This window comes from Pezoporus flaviventris, unplaced genomic scaffold (assembly GCF_033815535.1).
Source record: "Pezoporus flaviventris isolate CSIRO_AGI_PZ_B2104156 unplaced genomic scaffold, CSIRO_AGI_Pfla_v1 ptg000006l, whole genome shotgun sequence".
NCBI classification, from domain to species: Eukaryota; Metazoa; Chordata; class Aves; order Psittaciformes; family Psittacidae; genus Pezoporus; species Pezoporus flaviventris.
Window position 1 is genome coordinate 8,323,456 of NW_026892554.1, and position 18,223 is coordinate 8,341,678.

At 52.2% G+C, this 18,223-nt stretch overlaps 2 protein-coding genes across 3 annotated transcripts in view; one reads left to right on the top strand and one right to left on the bottom strand.

Annotated features, from left to right (window-relative positions):
• The window catches only part of ACAN (aggrecan), a 49,369-nt gene extending 37,731 nt beyond the window's left edge, over positions 1–11,638 (top strand). The window contains exons 13-18 of one of the 2 annotated variants that reach the window (XM_061446758.1): positions 4,592–4,705; positions 7,352–7,510; positions 8,023–8,105; positions 8,349–8,493; positions 9,001–9,183; positions 10,466–11,638. In XM_061446758.1, coding sequence (XP_061302742.1) covers positions 4,592–4,705; positions 7,352–7,510; positions 8,023–8,105; positions 8,349–8,493; positions 9,001–9,183; positions 10,466–10,554 — 773 coding nt within the window. In that variant the 3' untranslated portion in view covers positions 10,555–11,638. The remainder of the gene's footprint in view (positions 1–4,591; positions 4,706–7,351; positions 7,511–8,022; positions 8,106–8,348; positions 8,494–9,000; positions 9,184–10,465) is intronic. The other variant, XM_061446757.1, reaches the window with a different exon arrangement.
• Positions 11,639–11,756: 118 nt separating this feature from the next.
• HAPLN3 (hyaluronan and proteoglycan link protein 3) lies at positions 11,757–16,617 on the bottom strand. The gene is made up of 5 exons (XM_061446760.1): positions 16,312–16,617; positions 14,616–14,775; positions 14,000–14,371; positions 12,739–13,041; positions 11,757–12,625 (listed from the first exon to the last, which is right to left on the bottom strand). Exons 1-5 carry the CDS (start codon positions 16,609–16,611, stop codon positions 12,345–12,347), a joined length of 1,416 nt encoding a protein of 471 aa, XP_061302744.1. The 5' UTR covers positions 16,612–16,617; the 3' UTR covers positions 11,757–12,344.
• Between the last annotated feature and the right edge of the window lie 1,606 nt (positions 16,618–18,223).

Genomic DNA, 18,223 nt, shown 5'->3' on the forward strand with positions numbered 1-18,223 from the left:
AACTTTAGAAGGCTGTAGGAGCACCTGCCCCTTCTGCTGCATGAAGGTTTTAGTTTAATTATTGTAGTTAATTATTTTAATGACTTAATTACTCATCATAATTCACATGCTGGCTGTGATATTCAATACTCTCCTTTTACATAAAATGAGAGAGAACTATTTCCCCCAACTCCTCTTATTCTTTTCTTGTTGGAGTCACCCTACAATTGCTCCAATGTTTTTCCTCACCGTCTGAGCTATCAGATCATCAATTCAAACTTCCCAGGAGCCTCTGAAAAGCAAATTTAGTTTGCACCTAGCTTTTTTTTCTTCCCAAAGATAATTACCTGTCTGGTTCCCGATTCCCTGTTTGGATAATTGCACTTACAAGGAAGCCTATAAAAAAGGGTGATGGGCACAACAGGGACTGTTTGACAACCTAAAAGTGCCTTGCCTTTCTGTCTTACCTTTTTCTCTCTGCAGGGCAAAACTGAGTTTAAATCCTAGGGTATATTTCTAAAACAGTTACAGAGAGACTATGCCATTTGTTCAGGGTTTGGGCGATAGCAATGGCATCCTCTCTGTTCACAAGCTGCTTCTCCTTCATAGATATTTTAAGTGCAAAGCTGACCTACTTTAATGGGTGTTCTTGCTCTCTTCCATGCAGGCTGCCATCAAGACAAATGCACAGACTGTATTGTTTTAAGAAGTGTTAGCACTGTTCCTAGTATTGTCTTCTTAGCTTGGGATAAAGGATTTTCAAAGCATTTCCTTTTCACCACTGACACTGCGTGTTCACTTTCGCTGCCATTTGCCCTCTGAGCAAAGCCAGGGCCAATCCATTTCTCTTGCATTTCTAAAGGATTTCTCTTTCCAATTTCCATGATCCAGTACAGCAGATTGTTTTCAAAGGCATTGGGAGAATACTTGTGTTAAGTTGCACAAAAAGGAAACAGTTTCTGACTAAATATAGTGTTGATCTGGCAATGTGAAAGAAATCTTAGACAGAAAATGGTGAAACAAGTTCAAAGTTCAAAGTAACTGTGTAACTCTCCTTGCTTTCTCCAGCCAGCACTTTACATCTTCCAGGTGCAAGACCTGGGTTACAGTGAATATTTTAATTGTTTTATTAAAAAAAAGAGAAAATATCCAAAAGAAAATATCCAAATATCTTGGGTCTTGTTAGCAGCAAAAAATAGCAACGGTTGTGACAATAGATTTGAATGATCTTTTGCAACTTCTGGGCGATATTAACTGTGGTACGAATTGTCTTCTAGAGAGCTGCTAGTTTTTCATTATCCTCAAGAAGTGAGTTAATAATATGTTTGAAATGAGCTTCCTATTCTTGCCACTGTAAGGCATTTTCTCCCCTGTCTCTGTTTTAGAGCTGCAGCTCTTGAAAGTGAGGGCTGCCTCTGTTCTGCACTCCATGCCGCATCGCTTGTTCTTTGTTAGCACTGGGTAATAATAGCAGTTGTCTTGTCTGTTGATAAGCACTTGAAGGGCATCTCAAAGCAGCGCTGACTTTGAATGACTGCTCACCCAAGCAAATAAATAGCTCCCTTCTGCATAAGATCCTTGTGTGTCAAGGTACCTGGCAGCTGGTGCTGTGGACGTAAGGGCTTGCTCAATGCTGCACAAAACACACTTAGTGTGCCGCAGGTTTGTTAGCTGGCTGAAGAGTTGTACAGTGGTTTACTAACCTCATCTGGCCCTAAGCAATGTGGTAGTAGACATGTAAATGGTTAAGAAGAAAATAGCCATGCATTGCATGATAGATGGGATTTATTTTGTTTTACTAGAGTTCTCACTTCCCATAAATCCTATGGCTTAGATGCGATATCCTAGAAACACCTAGAAACCAGCTTGCCAGGTTTTCCAGAGACAACAGAACTGTTGATTTTACTGTTTAGAACTTACTTCTCTAAAAGACCTCCAAGACCCGGATTTTCTGGGAGGATCAGAATCAGCAATGCTTCCTCCAGCCTGGCAGATACATTTGAGTTTCCTGATATCAGCTTGCTGAGGTGATCCTCCAGATGGAGGCTGGGTCACTGCCCCAACAGCCCGACAGGCAGAAGAGGGGAGTTTGGTATTTATGATCTTCATGTGTTTAAAACATCTTCTCTCCAGCCATTTGCAGCACACTTCTGGAAAGAAAACCTGTCTGTGTCTCACTTGTATTTGTTGTCTGTTTTTAACAACACTACCTACAAGTACGCACCCGTTATGTGCCATATATAAGAATATATATGCTTATATATGGAGAGTTATATAACATATATATTACATGCACAGATTTTTTGCGGTATATATAATATGTGCAATCATATTATATACAATATCTGCAAAGGGAAATTCTTTTCCAGCTGGCAATCTGGGGCAATGACTTTGCCTGAGACCAGGGATGGCAACTCACAGTGGGTCTGCTGCATCTCAGAAGAGATCCTGGACACAAAGATTTAGTCCACAGGGTTGAAGACAGCCGAAGACTCATTATTCCCTGCTAAACGTTCTGCTTTAGCTCTCATATGTGCTTTGTTCCACTTATACAGCATGCATTTCACTTCATGGAGCCTAGCAGACAAAGAGAGCCTTTCCTTACTTGTTCAGCTGGAGAACATTGGAATCAACATGAACTTCTGCTGCCACTGCTGTTGGAAAGCCCAAGAGGCCTTTGGAGTTGTAATCATCCCTCAGGATACCTCATTTTCCTTTATGCTCTCTATCATACAGGAACTCCAAGTGTGACTCACAAGCAATAGTCACATTTAGCTTCTCTATTCTACCAAGCCTGTGACCTCTATTTTGTTCTGGAAAGTCTCTAAGTATTTATTAGTGTCATAAAAACAGGAGATCTCTTCATGTTGCAGTGAACAAAGAAGTCCAGAACGCATTCATCAGTATTTAGAAGGGCAATCCAGAGGAAAAACTGCAAAACTGGAGTAAGATGTTCATCAGCCACTGGAGGAAAACCTGCATTGCTCTCAGCAATACAGCCTAGAACAAAGATGCCATTCTTCTTGCTCCAAAGCACAAAAGGATTTTCTCCATCACTTAGGCATGTTACAGAATATGTCAGCTTTTTGTTGTCATATCAGACATTGGCCACAAAGGGACTAGACAGTTACGTGGGGTATAACACACATCTGCTCTTGTATGTCTGAGGACACAGAGCAGCTGGGCCATGGCTCTGCAAGGAGACATCAGATCAAATATACCCCAACCAGAACACGAACACAGACCCTGGGGAGTTGCTGTTCTCCTCTGGCATTTCCATAGTCAGCATGTTTAGTGTCTCGGAATGTTTCCTCACTAACCCCTCTCATCCACAAGAAGAGCATGGAGTGTTAATTGGAACTCATAAAGCCTTTACGTTTCTTCTGAGTGTGAAAGAGAGAAATGTCTCGCATGAAGATCTAACCTGTCATCATTTAACCTACCCTGGGTGGATGTGCTCCCACTTTCTTCCTCAGTCTTCCTCCTTGTTTCTGAGCTGAATGCCTCTGAAATGTTTCCATTCTGAATGATTCTTCTTCTGATTCCAAAGCTCAATAAGTAGGATTAAGGTTCAGCTTGGAGAGAGAGTGGGAGAAGAGCTTTTACTTCCAGCACAAGCTAGATTTTACAATATATAGATACCAACTGGCTACCTGTGGCCTTCTTCAGAGCATCTATGCTCATAAGGATCTGCCAGGGAAATGGAAGTGCTACCAGATGGTGTAATTTACTACCCAGGCTTTTGCTAATTAGCTAGTTGAGAAACATCGGAGAGCTGGGGGCCAAGCTCTTCACATACCAACATCTCTTTTCAATCTCCAGAAAAGCAAAAAGGACCTCAAGGGCTGTTCCATCTAGATTGGAAACTAAGGGTAGTTTCCTTCACCAAGATGGAATCTACAGCTGTAAAAGATGTACCAACTTCTTCCAGCCCCATCACAAGCAAGTCAGCACACAGCTGGGACAAGTCTGGAGAAAATGGTGCTGAGCTCCAGTACTCTTCAAGGAAGAGACACCTTAAGCTAGGCTTAAAATCCTCAAAGGGAAAAAGCTGAGGTTGTCTGAACCTGCTTCTTTTCTTCTCTGCACTTTCTTCATCTTCACTGAGAAGAGATTTCTTACCCTGGAACTTCATCTAAATTACAGTCAGGAAGAAACTGATAGTGAGCATTGGCAACCAGGAAGGCCTTTAGGAGACAGAGATATATCTCAGGATGTTTCCATCACTTACGAGAATTCCACATTCTTCTTTGTAGACCCATAGCTGGTGGAGACACAGACAAAAGTTTGCATGTTCGATGCATCAGGCAGACAGCAGACAAGGAGGAGTTATCACAGCTGAGTGCTGTGTATTAGATTCATCTTGCTGAGTTTGTGCTATCTTCCGAGTGGTGTTCAACCATCAAGTGACCAAAAACCAATGTCTTCCTTGTAGGGTGGGCTGGGTCTCTTGCCTTCATTCTTCCAGCAGCAGCAGTATGTTTTAAAATAAGACCCTTGCAACTCCCAGGTTCCCCAAAACCGACTGATGTTCCTTCCTAAACAAGCGAGGAAGCAAGTTCTCCTGTTGGTGGAGTTGTCTGCCCTAATGGAAGCCCTTGATTTCTTGCAGACACTGATGAGTGCCACTCAAGCCCCTGTCTGAATGGAGCTACCTGCGTTGATGGCATCGACTCTTTCAAATGCTTATGCCTTCCCAGCTACGGAGGGGACCTGTGTGAGATCGGTACGGCCTTCCTGGCTTCAGCTAATCTTACTAACTGCCACATCACCTTCTTCCCCCAAAAAGGTGACCCCCAGTGCTCCCATCAGCACTGCCCTCATCTCAGCAAGCTAACCACTAACAGCAGCTTAAAATACACTAAGGAAAAGGCTTTCAGGCTTGTGTTTATGTATTTTGATTAGTTCATTCATCACAGCACCATGTCCTCTAAGGTTCCTAAGCAGGAGCTTCTGGTGTCTTCTTCAGCTTTCTCTTTAAGTTTCTCTAGTGAAGCTCCATACAATGTTCATCACAGAAGTTGCTCTCTCTTTGAGCCGTGGGTCTTTCTGTTCATCTGTAACAGTAGGGAACATCCGTACATCTGAGTACATCTTCACTCTAGGCAAACTTTCTCTGCTGGACTGGAAATTTCATGGAAGGATGGTTCAACTGAGCCATGGAAAATGATTGCATTTCTCGCTGTGAAGATTCGGCTGAGAGACGCCTCATTCACTCCAGGAATCTCCACCAATTTGACATTTTTGTCATCTCTTCAGCATGGCTTCCTGTGGCAAATCAGAGGGGAATGTGTAACTTTGAGAAAACACCAAGTGACCTCTTTTCCTATCAAAACTAGACCTACACTAATACTTCTGCTTGTTTCTACAGAGAAAGAAAAAGATTTGTGGGTTTTTTTCTTAAAGCTGGTAAAAGTCCAAACTTGCATCACCTTAGCTGAGGGGAGGAAGCTCTCCTGTCTTGCTCAAACGTGAGAAATAAGGTAGCAGTGTCTTCACCTTGGCATGAGTAATGATAATATATATTGGATTTCCTTCTCCCCTTTCTCTTCATCTCTCTTTCTGCTTCCAATATGAGCATATGGAGTAAACCATAAGAAGGCAGCTCAGGGTGACTGGACCATCTGGGCAGGAACTGTGCTGCCTTAACATCAATTTCCTAATGCAGTCTAATTAGCCCCTGATTTACCTGTCCCTGCCACCTGCTGTTGAAGATCCCTGTAACCCAACATGAGACTTTCCACCCTGCAGCTGCTTATAATCTCTTTTGGTCCGAGTCAGAATGAATTTCATCTTTTCTCTGATTTATGGGCTCATGATGCCTGTGGGCTGCAGCCTGGGAGGTGCAAGAGGAAGCCAGTGCCCTGAATTCAGTGGGGAATGTAAATCTTCATTGTTCCTATGAGGCAATCGTCCTTTCTGTTGGTGTCCATGAACAGCAGGACATCATAGTTGAGCTCTGCTACCTGTACATGCAGCAGTCCTCATCACCATGGCAGTGTCCCTACCAGGGAACAAGTTTGTCATCATCCTTTTCCAAGATGATTGCCCTCATATTTCCTCATAAGTAACAGCGCTGTAGGAAAGAGTGGCCTCTCTCCTAGGAAATGTCCCACTGAAGTTCTGTGCCATGCGCTGTCCTATCCCCAGGCTGTGATGACAAGGCGTGTGGTGTTCATGCTGCTGGAAAAGGCTTAAATCTCAAAAGACAGAGCGTGTTCTCCGCTCGCCTTGTGTAAGCAATCTGCCTGTAAGGACCAAGAATCCTTAGAGGTTCAGCTAGTTCCAGATAATCAATTTCATCTGTTGAAGAAGGCAGGAAATGTTTTTAGTGCCTCAACTAACTACAAACCCTTCCAACATCTAAGAAGCCTCTGCAGTCTCCAGCTGGAAGAACACCAGGAGGGTGGATTAGTCTGATAGAAGGTGACAAGTGCTTTGACCTAACAAGTTTAACAAAGAAGAAAGGAACTGAGTACAGAAAACCTTACTGGAAAGGCAAAGAAGTGTGAGGACTCATTAAAGGCTTCCATTCCAAGAATGACAAGTGCCTGAGGGATGGTAAATTGGGCATCTGAAAGGCTGAGGTTAAATAGATTTCATTTCCTTCAGCCATATGGAGCATGTGTAGTGTTTTGCATTGACTGGGAGCCTTTTCTGGTGGTTTCCCCCTTTGCCTTTGCTTTCCCCAACTTGTTTTCCCTTATTTTCCCTAATTAATGGATTCAACTCTTTAGTGTTTCTTAGATGGTAAGAGGTGTCCTGAACTTTCTACACTTTAGCAGCTTCCAAGCTTTTTCCTTGAGATTTCACTTTCCATCATGGTAAGTTCCTGGATCCTTTTTTCTCCTCTCTTGGTAGGCTTGCTTCTCCTCCAGAGCCACAGAACAACACTAAGCAATGCAACCACCCAAACCTGGGCTCTCCTCCCCTCTTTCATTTTCAATACATACATATTGATTCTGGGCATCTGGACTCAGGTTTTGGAGTCTTTCCAAAGCAAGAAAACTCTGTACAAGTGGAAGTGAAAGATTCCTGCTTTGTCAGTTCCTCAAAACCAGGGTCCAGGAACATGATACAGGGATTGAATTGCTCAGGAATAAGTTTGTATCATTCAATTTTTCTAGTAGCACTGGTCACATTACTGCACACATTGGGTCTTCAGCACAGGCTCCCCTCTCTGTGTCTGCTTCGGATGCCTTCTGGTAATTTTCCCTAGGATTTCCCACAGGCAACAGTGTCAGGGTTTGTTTTTTAGTGGAAGCAACCGTGTGTTGTCCCATGCCATGAGAGCACGAACTGCTAAGAGGTGAGTTGGAAGGCTTCCAGACCATGCACCAACTCCTTTTCATCCCTCCTTTGTGTGTTTCAGACCAGGAAAACTGTGAGGAAGGCTGGACCAAGTTCCAAGGCCACTGCTATAGGCACTTTGAAGACAGGGAGACTTGGATGGATGCAGAGGCCAGATGCCGACAACATCAAGCCCACCTGAGCAGTATCATCACCCCAGAGGAGCAAGAGTTTGTGAACAGTGAGTGCTGAGGGCAGCCTGAGACTGGGCATGGGTCCGTCCATTGAACTCTATGGAGTCTATGGACAGATTTAGCCAAAATGACATAAACCTCACAATTTCCCTCACTGGTGCTCAGATATTTCCTCACCCTTAAGTGGAAGAGGAAGAGCCATCCAGCTCATTTCAGGGGGTTGGAATAGATGACCTTTGAAGGTCCTTTCCAACCCAAACCATGAGTCTATGAGCCGTGAGACAGGAAAGAGCCCTTTCTAACTAGGACAGAACTTTACTTTCACCACATTGCTGATGTGACTTGTTCACAACACATTCCCTTGATGCAACAAGCTCAGTGACCAATGCTAGTGTAGATGGATCTGTGCTCATGGGACACTGAAAGAGGAGATGGACAAGCATGATACTGGGGGTGGGGGGAAAGGGACATCGGAGAGAGCTGAGATAACAAAGAAACACTTCCAACGAGGTACATGGGAACCACGACCCACTCTTCTTTCTCCCTTTATCTCTTCTAGGCCATGCACAGGACTACCAGTGGATTGGCCTCAGTGACAGAGCTGTGGAGAATGATTTCCGCTGGTCCGATGGGCACTCCCTGGTAAGCCTGAATCCCACGGGACATTCAGTGGGGGGAAGAGGTTCCCCTTGGGTGGAAAAAGTCCCATGAGTTATGTGCTGAGTGCTTGGGTTGGGCACTGAAAGGTGGAGGCAGCTCTAAACTTTGTAGAGCTCATGGTTACCATCGCAATAGATACAACCACTGTAGTAGCAACTGGTGAGGCAGCAACAAGGATGGAGGAGCGAATAGGAGATGAGGGCTCAACCTTTCCTCTCCCTGCAGCAATTTGAGAACTGGAGGCCCAACCAACCCGATAACTTCTTTGCGGCGGGTGAGGACTGCGTGGTGATGATCTGGCACGAGCAAGGCGAATGGAACGATGTTCCCTGCAACTATCACCTCCCTTTCACCTGCAAGAAAGGAACAGGTCAGCACCCCATGTCGTGCCAGCAAACATAGGGAGCTCTGGCAGTGGCTGCAGGGCTGGATTGGAGCTCCCTGTGCACATGAACATGGCTTTTGTCACTGTAAAGGTGGAAGGAATTAATAGAAGTTGAAGGTTTTCCCAAGGGCTTGAAAACAAGTAAGATGAACCATTAAGGTTGAGGTTTCACATCCCCAGACACCAAAACCCTGGCTGCAGCATCACTCCTGCACACCAGCTCCATGCCCTCCCGTGGAAGCAAGTGGCTGTTGTGATGCCTGCCTTCCCTGAATAGAACTCTGAGGCAGAAAGCTGCTTAATCCCAAGCCCCATCACAGAATTTCCATATCCCCTATCGCTAAATTTTGTGGGTCAGGGCAATCTCAGGAGGATTTAAGGTTTTATGTGTGGGAGAAGAGGAGCACCAAGGCTGTGTGTGCGGGGTGTGAGCTGCCCGCTCAGCGAGGCAGGACTCTTCCAGCTCTCCATGTCTCTGCCCATCTCCTGCAGTGGCCTGTGGGGACCCCCCTATGGTGGAGAACGCCAGGACCTTTGGTCGGAAGAAGGACCGCTATGAAATCAACTCCATGGTGCGATACCAGTGCGACCAAGGCTACATCCAGCGCCACGTGCCCACGATCCGGTGCCAGCCCAACGGGCAGTGGGAGGAGCCACGGATATCCTGCATAAACCGTATGTAAAGGTTCCTTTACCTTCAGGTTAGGGCTGATCCATCCCTGCAGCTGGGAATGAAGGGGGCATCATCTTAGGGTGCGGGTGAGCTCTGGGCAGAAGGGGACATCATGGTCCCCATGACTTGTTGAAAGATCCCCTGTGATGGGGCAATGGGACCTGGCATCTTCAGGGCAGGTGTGGGCCACAGGAGGGACAGCCTGGGGAATTCATGGGTGCTCCTCCACTAGACAGGGCAGAGGCAGCTCCAGAGCCAGGAAAGGGCAACAAGGAGCTCACCAAGGGCCCAAGCTGATGAAAGAAAGGAAAGTAGTAGAAATGGCTTCTGAAAGGGTGAGTTTTGGCACTACCTGCATTAGCAGAGAGAGTTAGGAGGAGGGACCCGTAGTCTCCTATGGTCCCTCCAAGCCCTGGGAGTAGACAGGAGCCCTGCAGCAGAGCTAAGCCGAGGGACAGGGCTGGGTTCTTGACCCTTCTCCTGTCAGGGCTCCAGCTGACAGCAGCCAGCCCTCTCCCACTGGTGTCCCAGCCCATTCCCAGGCCTGCCTACACCCCTGTCCCATCCTTTTTCCTCTGCAGCTTCCCAGTAATCTCATCGGCCTCAGCCAAATCACATCTGTCCAGTGGCCTTCTCTCCAGGTTCTGGTCTGGCTGGGCAATTCCAGCTAAAGCAATGCTCCCATAGCCAGAGAGAGTCAGTATGGGCTTAAGGGACAAACCTCCGCCCTAGGGAGGAGATGGAAGGAGGAGGGATGGAGATGTCTCAGGGCAGCCCATAGTGCAGATGAAGCAGCTGATTCCCTTGGCTCTGCTGCAGACCCAGAGAGCTGCAGGCTGCTCCTGGCATGGATCACCAGCGATCAAGACAGCCAGGCAGTTCCAAACCAGCTTTTGCTGCTTCCATCAATCCTGAAATTATCACACTGGAGTAGTGCCAGATTTAAGGAAAATTGGCAGCAGAAATTAGGCAGAGACCTTGCTCCTGCCCGCCAGACAGGGCTGCTTCCCCTCCTGTGCCCTGAGTACATCCCACTGCTGATGGATACTTCCTTCCCTGTCCTACAGGACTGGGGAGGTACCGGTATTGCAGCAGGTGAGATGGGGAAGCAGTCCTCATGCCCACCCTATTAGCGGAGCTAAGGGATGGGACAAGCACCCGCAGAGAGGATGCTGCTACCCAGTGCTGCCTGTGTTTGCCCAGGGCAGCCAGCGCGGGATGAGCAGCACCTCTATCCCACCTCCTGCTTACAAGGTGCCTTTTCTTCTCCTTCCTCTTCCTCAGCCTCCAACTACCAGCGCAGGCTATACAAAAGGAGCCCTAGGAGCCAGTCGAGACCCAGCGGCAGAGCCGTGCACAGACCCACCCATTAGAGCGGGGCCAGAGAGAGACACCGAAAGTGAGAAACAGAGATTTTTAACGGAACACTTCTATTAACAGAGTCGATTTCTCTTCTTCTTCTTCTTGTTGCTTTTTTTGTTGTTGTCATATAAGGAAAAACAAAAATTATATTAAAGACAAACCCACCTTTGTGTATATATATAAAAAACAATAATTAATGTGTTTTTTCCAAGCACCAAAGCAAAGCAAATTAGATCTCAGCATTTTTACTAACTGTCCGGTTCCAATTATCTTCGTGCCTTCGGGGACAGGGAGGGGGGTGGGTTTGCAGAGGGCAGGGGGTTAAGTTAAATAATAAAGATGAATATTTTGTCCTGATTTTATCCCCGAACAATGTAATTATTTCTGTTATTTAATCTCCGGGGTGAGCAGCACCTTTTTGGGGTTTTATTTTATTATTATTATTGTTTCTTTTCCAGAATCCTCCTACTGCTGCAGCACATCAGGGCTGGGGGGGGAGGGCCAGGGGGCTGTGGTGGAAGGAGCTATAGGAGGAGGGGAGGCGAGGGGATGCTGAGACCCGGGAGCCGGGGGCTGCAGCCCCTCTCTGCTTCCCTGCCACCCCCCCCGTCCTGGGACAACGTGCTCTTTCCAGGGGACCGTGCGGGGCACCAGCGTTCCCTGCACCTATTTATATTTTTGAACATATCCTATTTTGAAAGAATGATAAATAATAAAGAGAGTGAAATCGGAGCAGGCGCTCTGTCAGTGTTGTTTTTTAATGTGTGGGGCAGGGGTCTCCCATGGCAAAGCAGCGAGGAAGGAATGGGAGTCCAGACTGGGTGCTCCAAATGGGACCAGCTCAGCGCCAGCCAGCACCCAAGGGTTCAGCCCTGGGGACAATGGAGGTAGGAGGAAGAGTCCTAAGCCCCAACTGAAGAAGAACCCTGGGGTAGAACATCACCCCCTTATTCAGGTCTCATCCTAGGAGCGGTTAACCCACAGACCTAAAACCCATCACCAGCAGGAACTGCTTCACCCTCCAGCTTTCAGTCCTGATACCCATAGGGTGAATTAACACCCATTAATGAGGGAGCACAAGGCCCTTGCAAGAGCTCAGGTGGGCGCGGGGCTGAGCAAGCGGTGATGAGATGATGTTCAGCCAGGAATCTCCACATCCTTTTTGTGGCAGACCCCTCTCTTTTGCTGGGGCAGAGATGGGGACGCAGCCACATCGCTCCATGGATTTCTCCATGGGTTTATTAGAAGAGGTCCAGGAAAATACACATTTTCATAACCAAATGCTTTGAAGAAGAAGGCACCAGAGTTCAAGTGGAGTCCAGGCGAGGGGTGCGTGGAGATAAGGCACTGGCACTCCCGCAGGAACAGGCACAATGGCATCCTTCAGTAGGACAGGGCCGGGTTTGGGATGCAACAGAGACACCCACTCTCTGCCTCTAGTCCGTTCCAGCCTCTCCTCCCTCCCACGCCATGAGGTCAGGGGCAGGACCAGCCTGGAAGGGCAGGATGAGCCTGGAAGGGCAGGCAGGCGCTGGTGACATCCTACCACGCAGGAAGGGGCCACCACCCGTAGGGTGGCAGGGGCCCATGGGGACCATCAGGGACAGCCCTGCGCTGCCCCAACTGCTGAGCAGGACGTGGAAGATATAAAGGAAGTAAAAATAAACCAAAAAGAAGCCTCCCATCCCACCCCCACCCCACTCCCCCTCAGTCACCCCAAAAACAGCCTTGGGCAATGCCCAACACTGGGCACCATCAGGCTGGAAACATCCTCCGGACAAGAAGGAGCCCTCCCTGCTCCTTATCTCTCTTTGTAGCAGAAGACCCCAAACCTGCCCTTGCTGGGGAAGCCGAAGCTGCGGACACCAGGCTCCGGAGGGCCGCAGTTGGCGCGGGGCTTGGCAATGGGGTAGCGGACGCTGCCATCTGCAAGCCAGCCGGCATCGCAGCGGTCCAGCCCCAGGAACTTCCAGGCAGAGTAGAGCTGTCCCACCCGGGCAATCTCAGCCCCTGCATCCTGGCAGCTCTGCTTGGCTTCCTCCAGCGTCATCCCAGCCGTGTGGTCCAGGTAGAAAACTTCTCCTAGGAGAGAGAAGGGAGCATCAGTGCTGAGCATCATCCGGAGCATCCCCGCACAGAGCATCCCCCCCCCAGGCTGAGCCCTAAGGGTACAAGATCCCTGGCCCAGCACCTACCTCTGAGTGTGGAGGAGAAGCAGAAGGCATCAAAGCGGTGCAGGTACCGGTGGCGTGGGCCATAGCTGCGGATGCCTGGGGCGAGCTGCAGCCCGCCGCAGGGCTTGCGGGGCAGGCGGATGGGGTACTGCACGGTGCCATCGGCCAGCCAGCCTGCATTGCACCAATCCAGCCCCTCGCTCCAGGCCTGGAAGAGCTGGTTGAAGGTGGCGAGGATGGCGCCTTGCTCCTGGCAGACTCGCTCAGCTTCGTGGAAGTTGAGCCTGTACTGCCCATGGGGAGGCTGGTAGGGGAACACGATGCCTGGGGAGGGACAGGGCACTCAGCCGGCTTCCATGGGTAGCCCCCGTGCGTCCCCAGCCCATCCCAAATTCAGGCTCTGGGACAGGGACCACTCCAAGGCTCAGGCATGCAGGGATGGGGATGCTGCAGGGATGCAGGCACTTGCGGCGAGTTGCCAGCGACATCTGGTGGCACAGGGACACAGGGACCTGGGGACACATGGACCACCTTCACGGGGATGGCACCTGCACATACAGGGATGCATAGCCTACGATAGCAGGGATGCAGGGACCACCACCACAGGGTCATAGGGACCACAGTCCTGGGGACACATAGGCCGGGGTCCCAGGGGAGCATGGACCACCCCTGTGGGGATGGGGAGATCATCATCACAGGGATGTGCAGGCTTACAGGAACATGGACACAAGGGCCAGCATCATGGGGATGCATGGGCCACAATCCCAGGGACACATGGCCCACCAGCATGGGATGGATGTACAATAGGAACATGTGCACCACCACGGACCACAGCCATGGGGACTGGTGGGGACAAGGGGATGGGCAGGGGGACAGCAATAGGGACATTTCCACAGCTCTCAGCTTGGCAGTGGAGCCAGGGCTGAGTCAGGTCCCTCATTCCAAGTGAAGAAAAAGGGTTTGGCCCAGTCACCAAGGTGCATCCCAATGCAGGGGACATCCAGAGCTGGGAGGTGAGGGGCAGCTGCACATGATGCAGCACAGCAGGAAGACGGGTGGTAAAGGCAGGAAACACTGCAGCCATGGGGGCACCCCCAACTCCAACTCCTCAGTAGCATCCCCAGCATCCTGCTCTGGGCTCCACTCACTGTCAGACAGCCCCAAGCCACCACCCCATCACACCAAGCCTCCCAGTCCACCACCCACCAAAGAGGGGTGCCATGGGCAGGCCAGGCTCCCTGGCTTGGCACAGGGGGTCCTGCAGTCCCCATTGTGCCCGCACCTTGCAGCCGGAGGTCCACCACTTCGCTTTCATCCTCCAGCCCATCGATGACCTCGCAGCGGTATTTGCCATCATCCTGCAGACGCACATCGCTGACCACCAGCGAGGCCTCGCGCCGGCCACCCTGACGGAGGTGAGCGCGGCCACGGAAGTCCCCAAAGGCCATGTAGGTCTTGCCGATGGCCACCAGCACGTCCTGCTCCTTGGTGTAGTCGTCCCGTAGCTTGGACCACTTGATGCGGATCTTGCGCTTGGACTCCAGGTCGGGCTCATAGCGGTAGTGGCAGGGCAGGGTGACATTGCCACCATTGAAGCTGTAGACGGGGTCCTTGGGAGTCTCCACCAAGAGTTTGGCTCCATTGAAGTAAACCACTGGGGATAGAGAGGGAAGGCATGATGGGCAGGTCATGAGCATCCCCAAATCTCCTTCCAGCCACTTCTTCAACCTAAGCATCCCATGAGCATTCCCTGAGCACCTCTGGAGCATCCCTGCCTGCTCCTCTGGGCCCCACATCCCCCCAGTGAGATGGGTCCCAGCCCCATGCAGAGAAAGGGGGACACTTCAGCCCCTTGCACCAACCCGCCAGGCCCCCTTTCCTGCCCATCCCTGATGTACCTTTCTCCTGCCCGTTGCCCTTGTCGTTCATGATGTGGTTGTAGTAGAAGCCGTTGTAGAAGGGGTGGTGGGAGCCGCTGGCCAGGCACAGCAGGGCAGCCTTCAGGAGCAGTGGGAGCAGCAGCATGGCTGAGGAGCGAGGCCAGACCCTGAGCCTGGGCTGTGGAGGGGGAAAGGGCTGTGATAACACCCCACAATAACCAGGAGTGCTCCGAGCTGCCTGGCACATAGCTCTGGGCTGCACCCATCGCAGGGATGCAAGGAGAGGGGTGGGAAGAACCAGCAGAACAGCTTCAGGGGAGGGTACAGGCAACCTGAGCCATGCCCCCAGACCTGCCCCACAACTCCCAGTCCCCTCCATCCCCATCCTCCTGCATGGATCTCACCATGCACCACTGCACTCAACACTGCCGCCCGCTGGGGCTTGAGGAGCACCTGACCCAGAGGGGAAAACCGAGACCAAGCAGGGATCAGTGCATCCAGGAGAAACGAGATCCCGGGATGTCCTTTGAACTGGGAGTACCGGGAAAACATCACGTATGGGATGTGGGGGGAGAGAAATGGCCAAGCCCCGCGGTAAGCTCAGTTTACAGAGGCAGCCGAGCGTGCAACCCAGCGAGGAGGGGAGGAGAGAGCTCGGGGCTGCCCCAGCGCTGGACAGAGCCGGGGGGCACCCACCCAGCATGGCTGAGGACCCCCTGCTCTGACCCTGGGCTGCTATTTCACACCACAGACACGGCTGGCACCATCCCTGTGCAACACGTTTCCCTCCCAGACCACATCCCCTGAGTGCAGGGAAGCCCGGCTGCCCCATAGCACCGGAGACCCGTGCTGCCCGAGTTCTGGGTGCCCCGCATGGGGCTCACCCAGGGCAGATCACAGCGGTATTTGCCGGCTTGCGAGCTCTCCCGGAGCCGGCAGAGGGGGCCCGGCACCCGGCAAGGCTCCGGCAGCCCCCCTTCCAAAGTGGGGAGGGGTCTGGCACAGCTGCCCCTGCTTAGGCAAGGTCTATGGGTGCCTGCAAAGGTGCCCCGGGCCAGGACGCTGTAGGAGTGAGGATGCTCCCCCCGATATGGGGTCCGATATGGGGTACAGAGGTGGTCTCTGGGGACCAGGGCATGAACCGGCTGCGGTTGCCATCATGGGTTGCTCGCTCCTGGTCTACCCTCCATGGCTGGTGCTACTGCTCACCCGCCTGTGGGGTGCAGCCACCCGATGGGGTGTGCAGAGCCAGTGCTGCAGGGCACAGGGTGCACCCACACCACAGACACCGCATCCAGCGGAGCTCAGCGGCAGCACTGCATGGCACTGCACGGCACTGCACGGCACTGCAGCCCAGCAGGCATGAACCACGTGCTGCCCACATGAGGCATGGTGGGCTCGAAGCACCCACAGCTTCACACCTCTGTCTGGGGGCACCAGCACCGGTCCCCCTGCGCCCCCCATACCCAGACACACACACACACACACACACACCCTCAGAGCCCAGTGCTGAGGTGACACACCGGGAAGGCGGTGTCCTCAGCTGCAATGGCACTGAGCATCGTGCTACAGCACCCACCACAGGATGCCTGGCACCTTCCGTGGTGATGCGCAGCACCCTCCATAGCGATGCTACCCCTTCCCTGCCAAGCAGGGTGCCCACCACGACGGGGTGCCAGCCCTTCCCACCACCCCGGGGCTAAACCCTACTTACTGCTGGTTGCGGGCAGGCTTCGGGCAGGCGTGCAGGCAGGCTGCAGGCAGATGCACTGTTTAGGGCTCTCGCAGGGCTGAGAGGAAGCAGCTCCAGGGCCTGCCTCTTAAAGGGAAACACACGCCTTTCCCAACCCCCTGATCGCAGCCCGGAGCTGGGATGGGTACCCCCGGCCCCCCGCCATGCGCCTGCATGATGCTGACTGTACCCTGCCCGCACACCTCTTCCGTGATGTACCTGCTGCCCGCATTGCCTGCTTGGGGAGAGGAGCAAGGATGCCCCATTGGGGCTAGTGGGCATGTGGCGCCCCATTTGGGCTAGTGGGCATGTGGCACCCCATAATGTCCGGTGCAAAGACCTGGTGCTGGGGAAGAAGAGACATGTCTTGTCCTGTGTCCCATCAGGGGACTGACCACAGTCCCCAGCCAATGCAGGTGTGGAGCACACAGGTGGCAAGAGCACCGTGGGCACAAGTGGCTCGGGATGGATGACTGTGCCTGGGGATGTGCAGTGTCTGCCTGATCTAGGGTCAGGGGAGACAGCTGAGTCATGGGGTCCAGCCTCTTTGGGATGCACTTGTGTCTATGGGGGCAAAGCAGAGGCACAAAAAACAGGGGAAAAGCTTTGTGGTGCGTGATTGCACCCATCTGAGCAGGCATCATCGCTGCCCTTGGGTGATGCCCCCCACCCAGCTCCCATCAGCACACAGACATGCAGCCCTGAGAGCCCCACATCCAGCCCTGAGGACGAGCAGCACAGTGATGGCACGGACACAGGGATGCTGGTCCAGGGGTGGCCAGTGGGGCCGAGGACACAGAGGAGCCACGGAGCAGCGTGTGCCCTGACCCGGCGCCCCCCTGCCCCGGCCCGGCGCGCCTCTTCGCCCCCCACTTTGTTGTTTTATGGCAAGGAAATGAGGCGCGGGGGGCCCGGCCCGGCTCTTGCCACCGCCTCAGGCCGGAAAGCAAACAACTGGTGTAAAAATAAACCACCCCGGGCTGGCTGCGGGGTGAAGGGGCTGGGACCCCCCTTCCTCACTGCCCCCCGCCACGGGTGCAGTCCTGTCTGCCTGCCGCCGCCGCGCTGATAGAGAGCAGCCAGCACAGAAACGGTGTTATCTGCCTCCAGCGCCGGCCCCTGCCTCCCAGGGGAAGCCCTAACCGGGGATGGCGGTGGGACCCGGGGTCTGGAGGAATGGCTCTCATTGCTCTCCTTCTCCCGGCACACACACCCATTGGAACCCTCCCTGACACTACGGATGTGGGAGTGTGGTGGCTGGGAATGCTGCAGTCATCCCAACTGAGTGTCCCCTGTCCCCCCAGCTCTGCCCTGATAGCAGAGGGGTGGGATCTCATCCTGGCTGCATCCCAGTCGCATCCCAGCCATCAGTTGCTTGCCCAAGACATCCATGACACAGCGAGGCAGCGATGGGGATGGTTTCCTCCTCATGCCGGGCTGTGCAGACAGACAGACAGCTCCATCGGGGCACGCTGCTCCTTGGTGTGGCTCTCCCATTGTTTCAGAGGCCAGGAACAAGCCACACGCTGCCCCGTGCTGCCTGCGCCGCGGCGCCAGCCAGGAGCCATCCTCTGCCCCACCTGAGCTTGCAGCAGCAGGAAGGAGATAGGGATGCTTTTGTGCTTCTTATTTCAACAGCAGCTCATGTTTGGCCATACTCGTGTCTGGATGTGGTCACTGAGGGGCCCCTGGGCAGCCCTCTGAGGAAGGAGGAATCCCCTTTACTCCCTCCCACCTCTCTCCGTATTGTTGGAGCTTCAGGGATGATCCTGGATTTGTGTTCTGCTCCCCAAGGGTGGGACCGTGGGTTTCAGGGTGAGTGAAGCTGCACAGGGCCAGGGTATCTCTGACCTGAGAGCACGTGTTTATGGCACGTGTTTAGGGCTGGCCGAGC

Bases quoted from the DNA above. Each gene is read 5' to 3' on its own strand.
- HAPLN3 (XM_061446760.1), bottom strand. From the start codon at position 16,611: ATGCCCACTAGCCCCAATGGGGCATCCTTGCTCCTCTCCCCAAGCAGG. The intron at 14,372-14,615 runs GTACATCAGGGA...CTCTATCCCCAG, and splicing joins GGGCAACGGGCAGGAGAAAG to TGGTTTACTTCAATGGAGCC. The intron at 12,626-12,738 runs GTAGGTGCTGGG...TCTCTCTCCTAG, and splicing joins CTTCTCCTCCACACTCAGAG to GAGAAGTTTTCTACCTGGAC.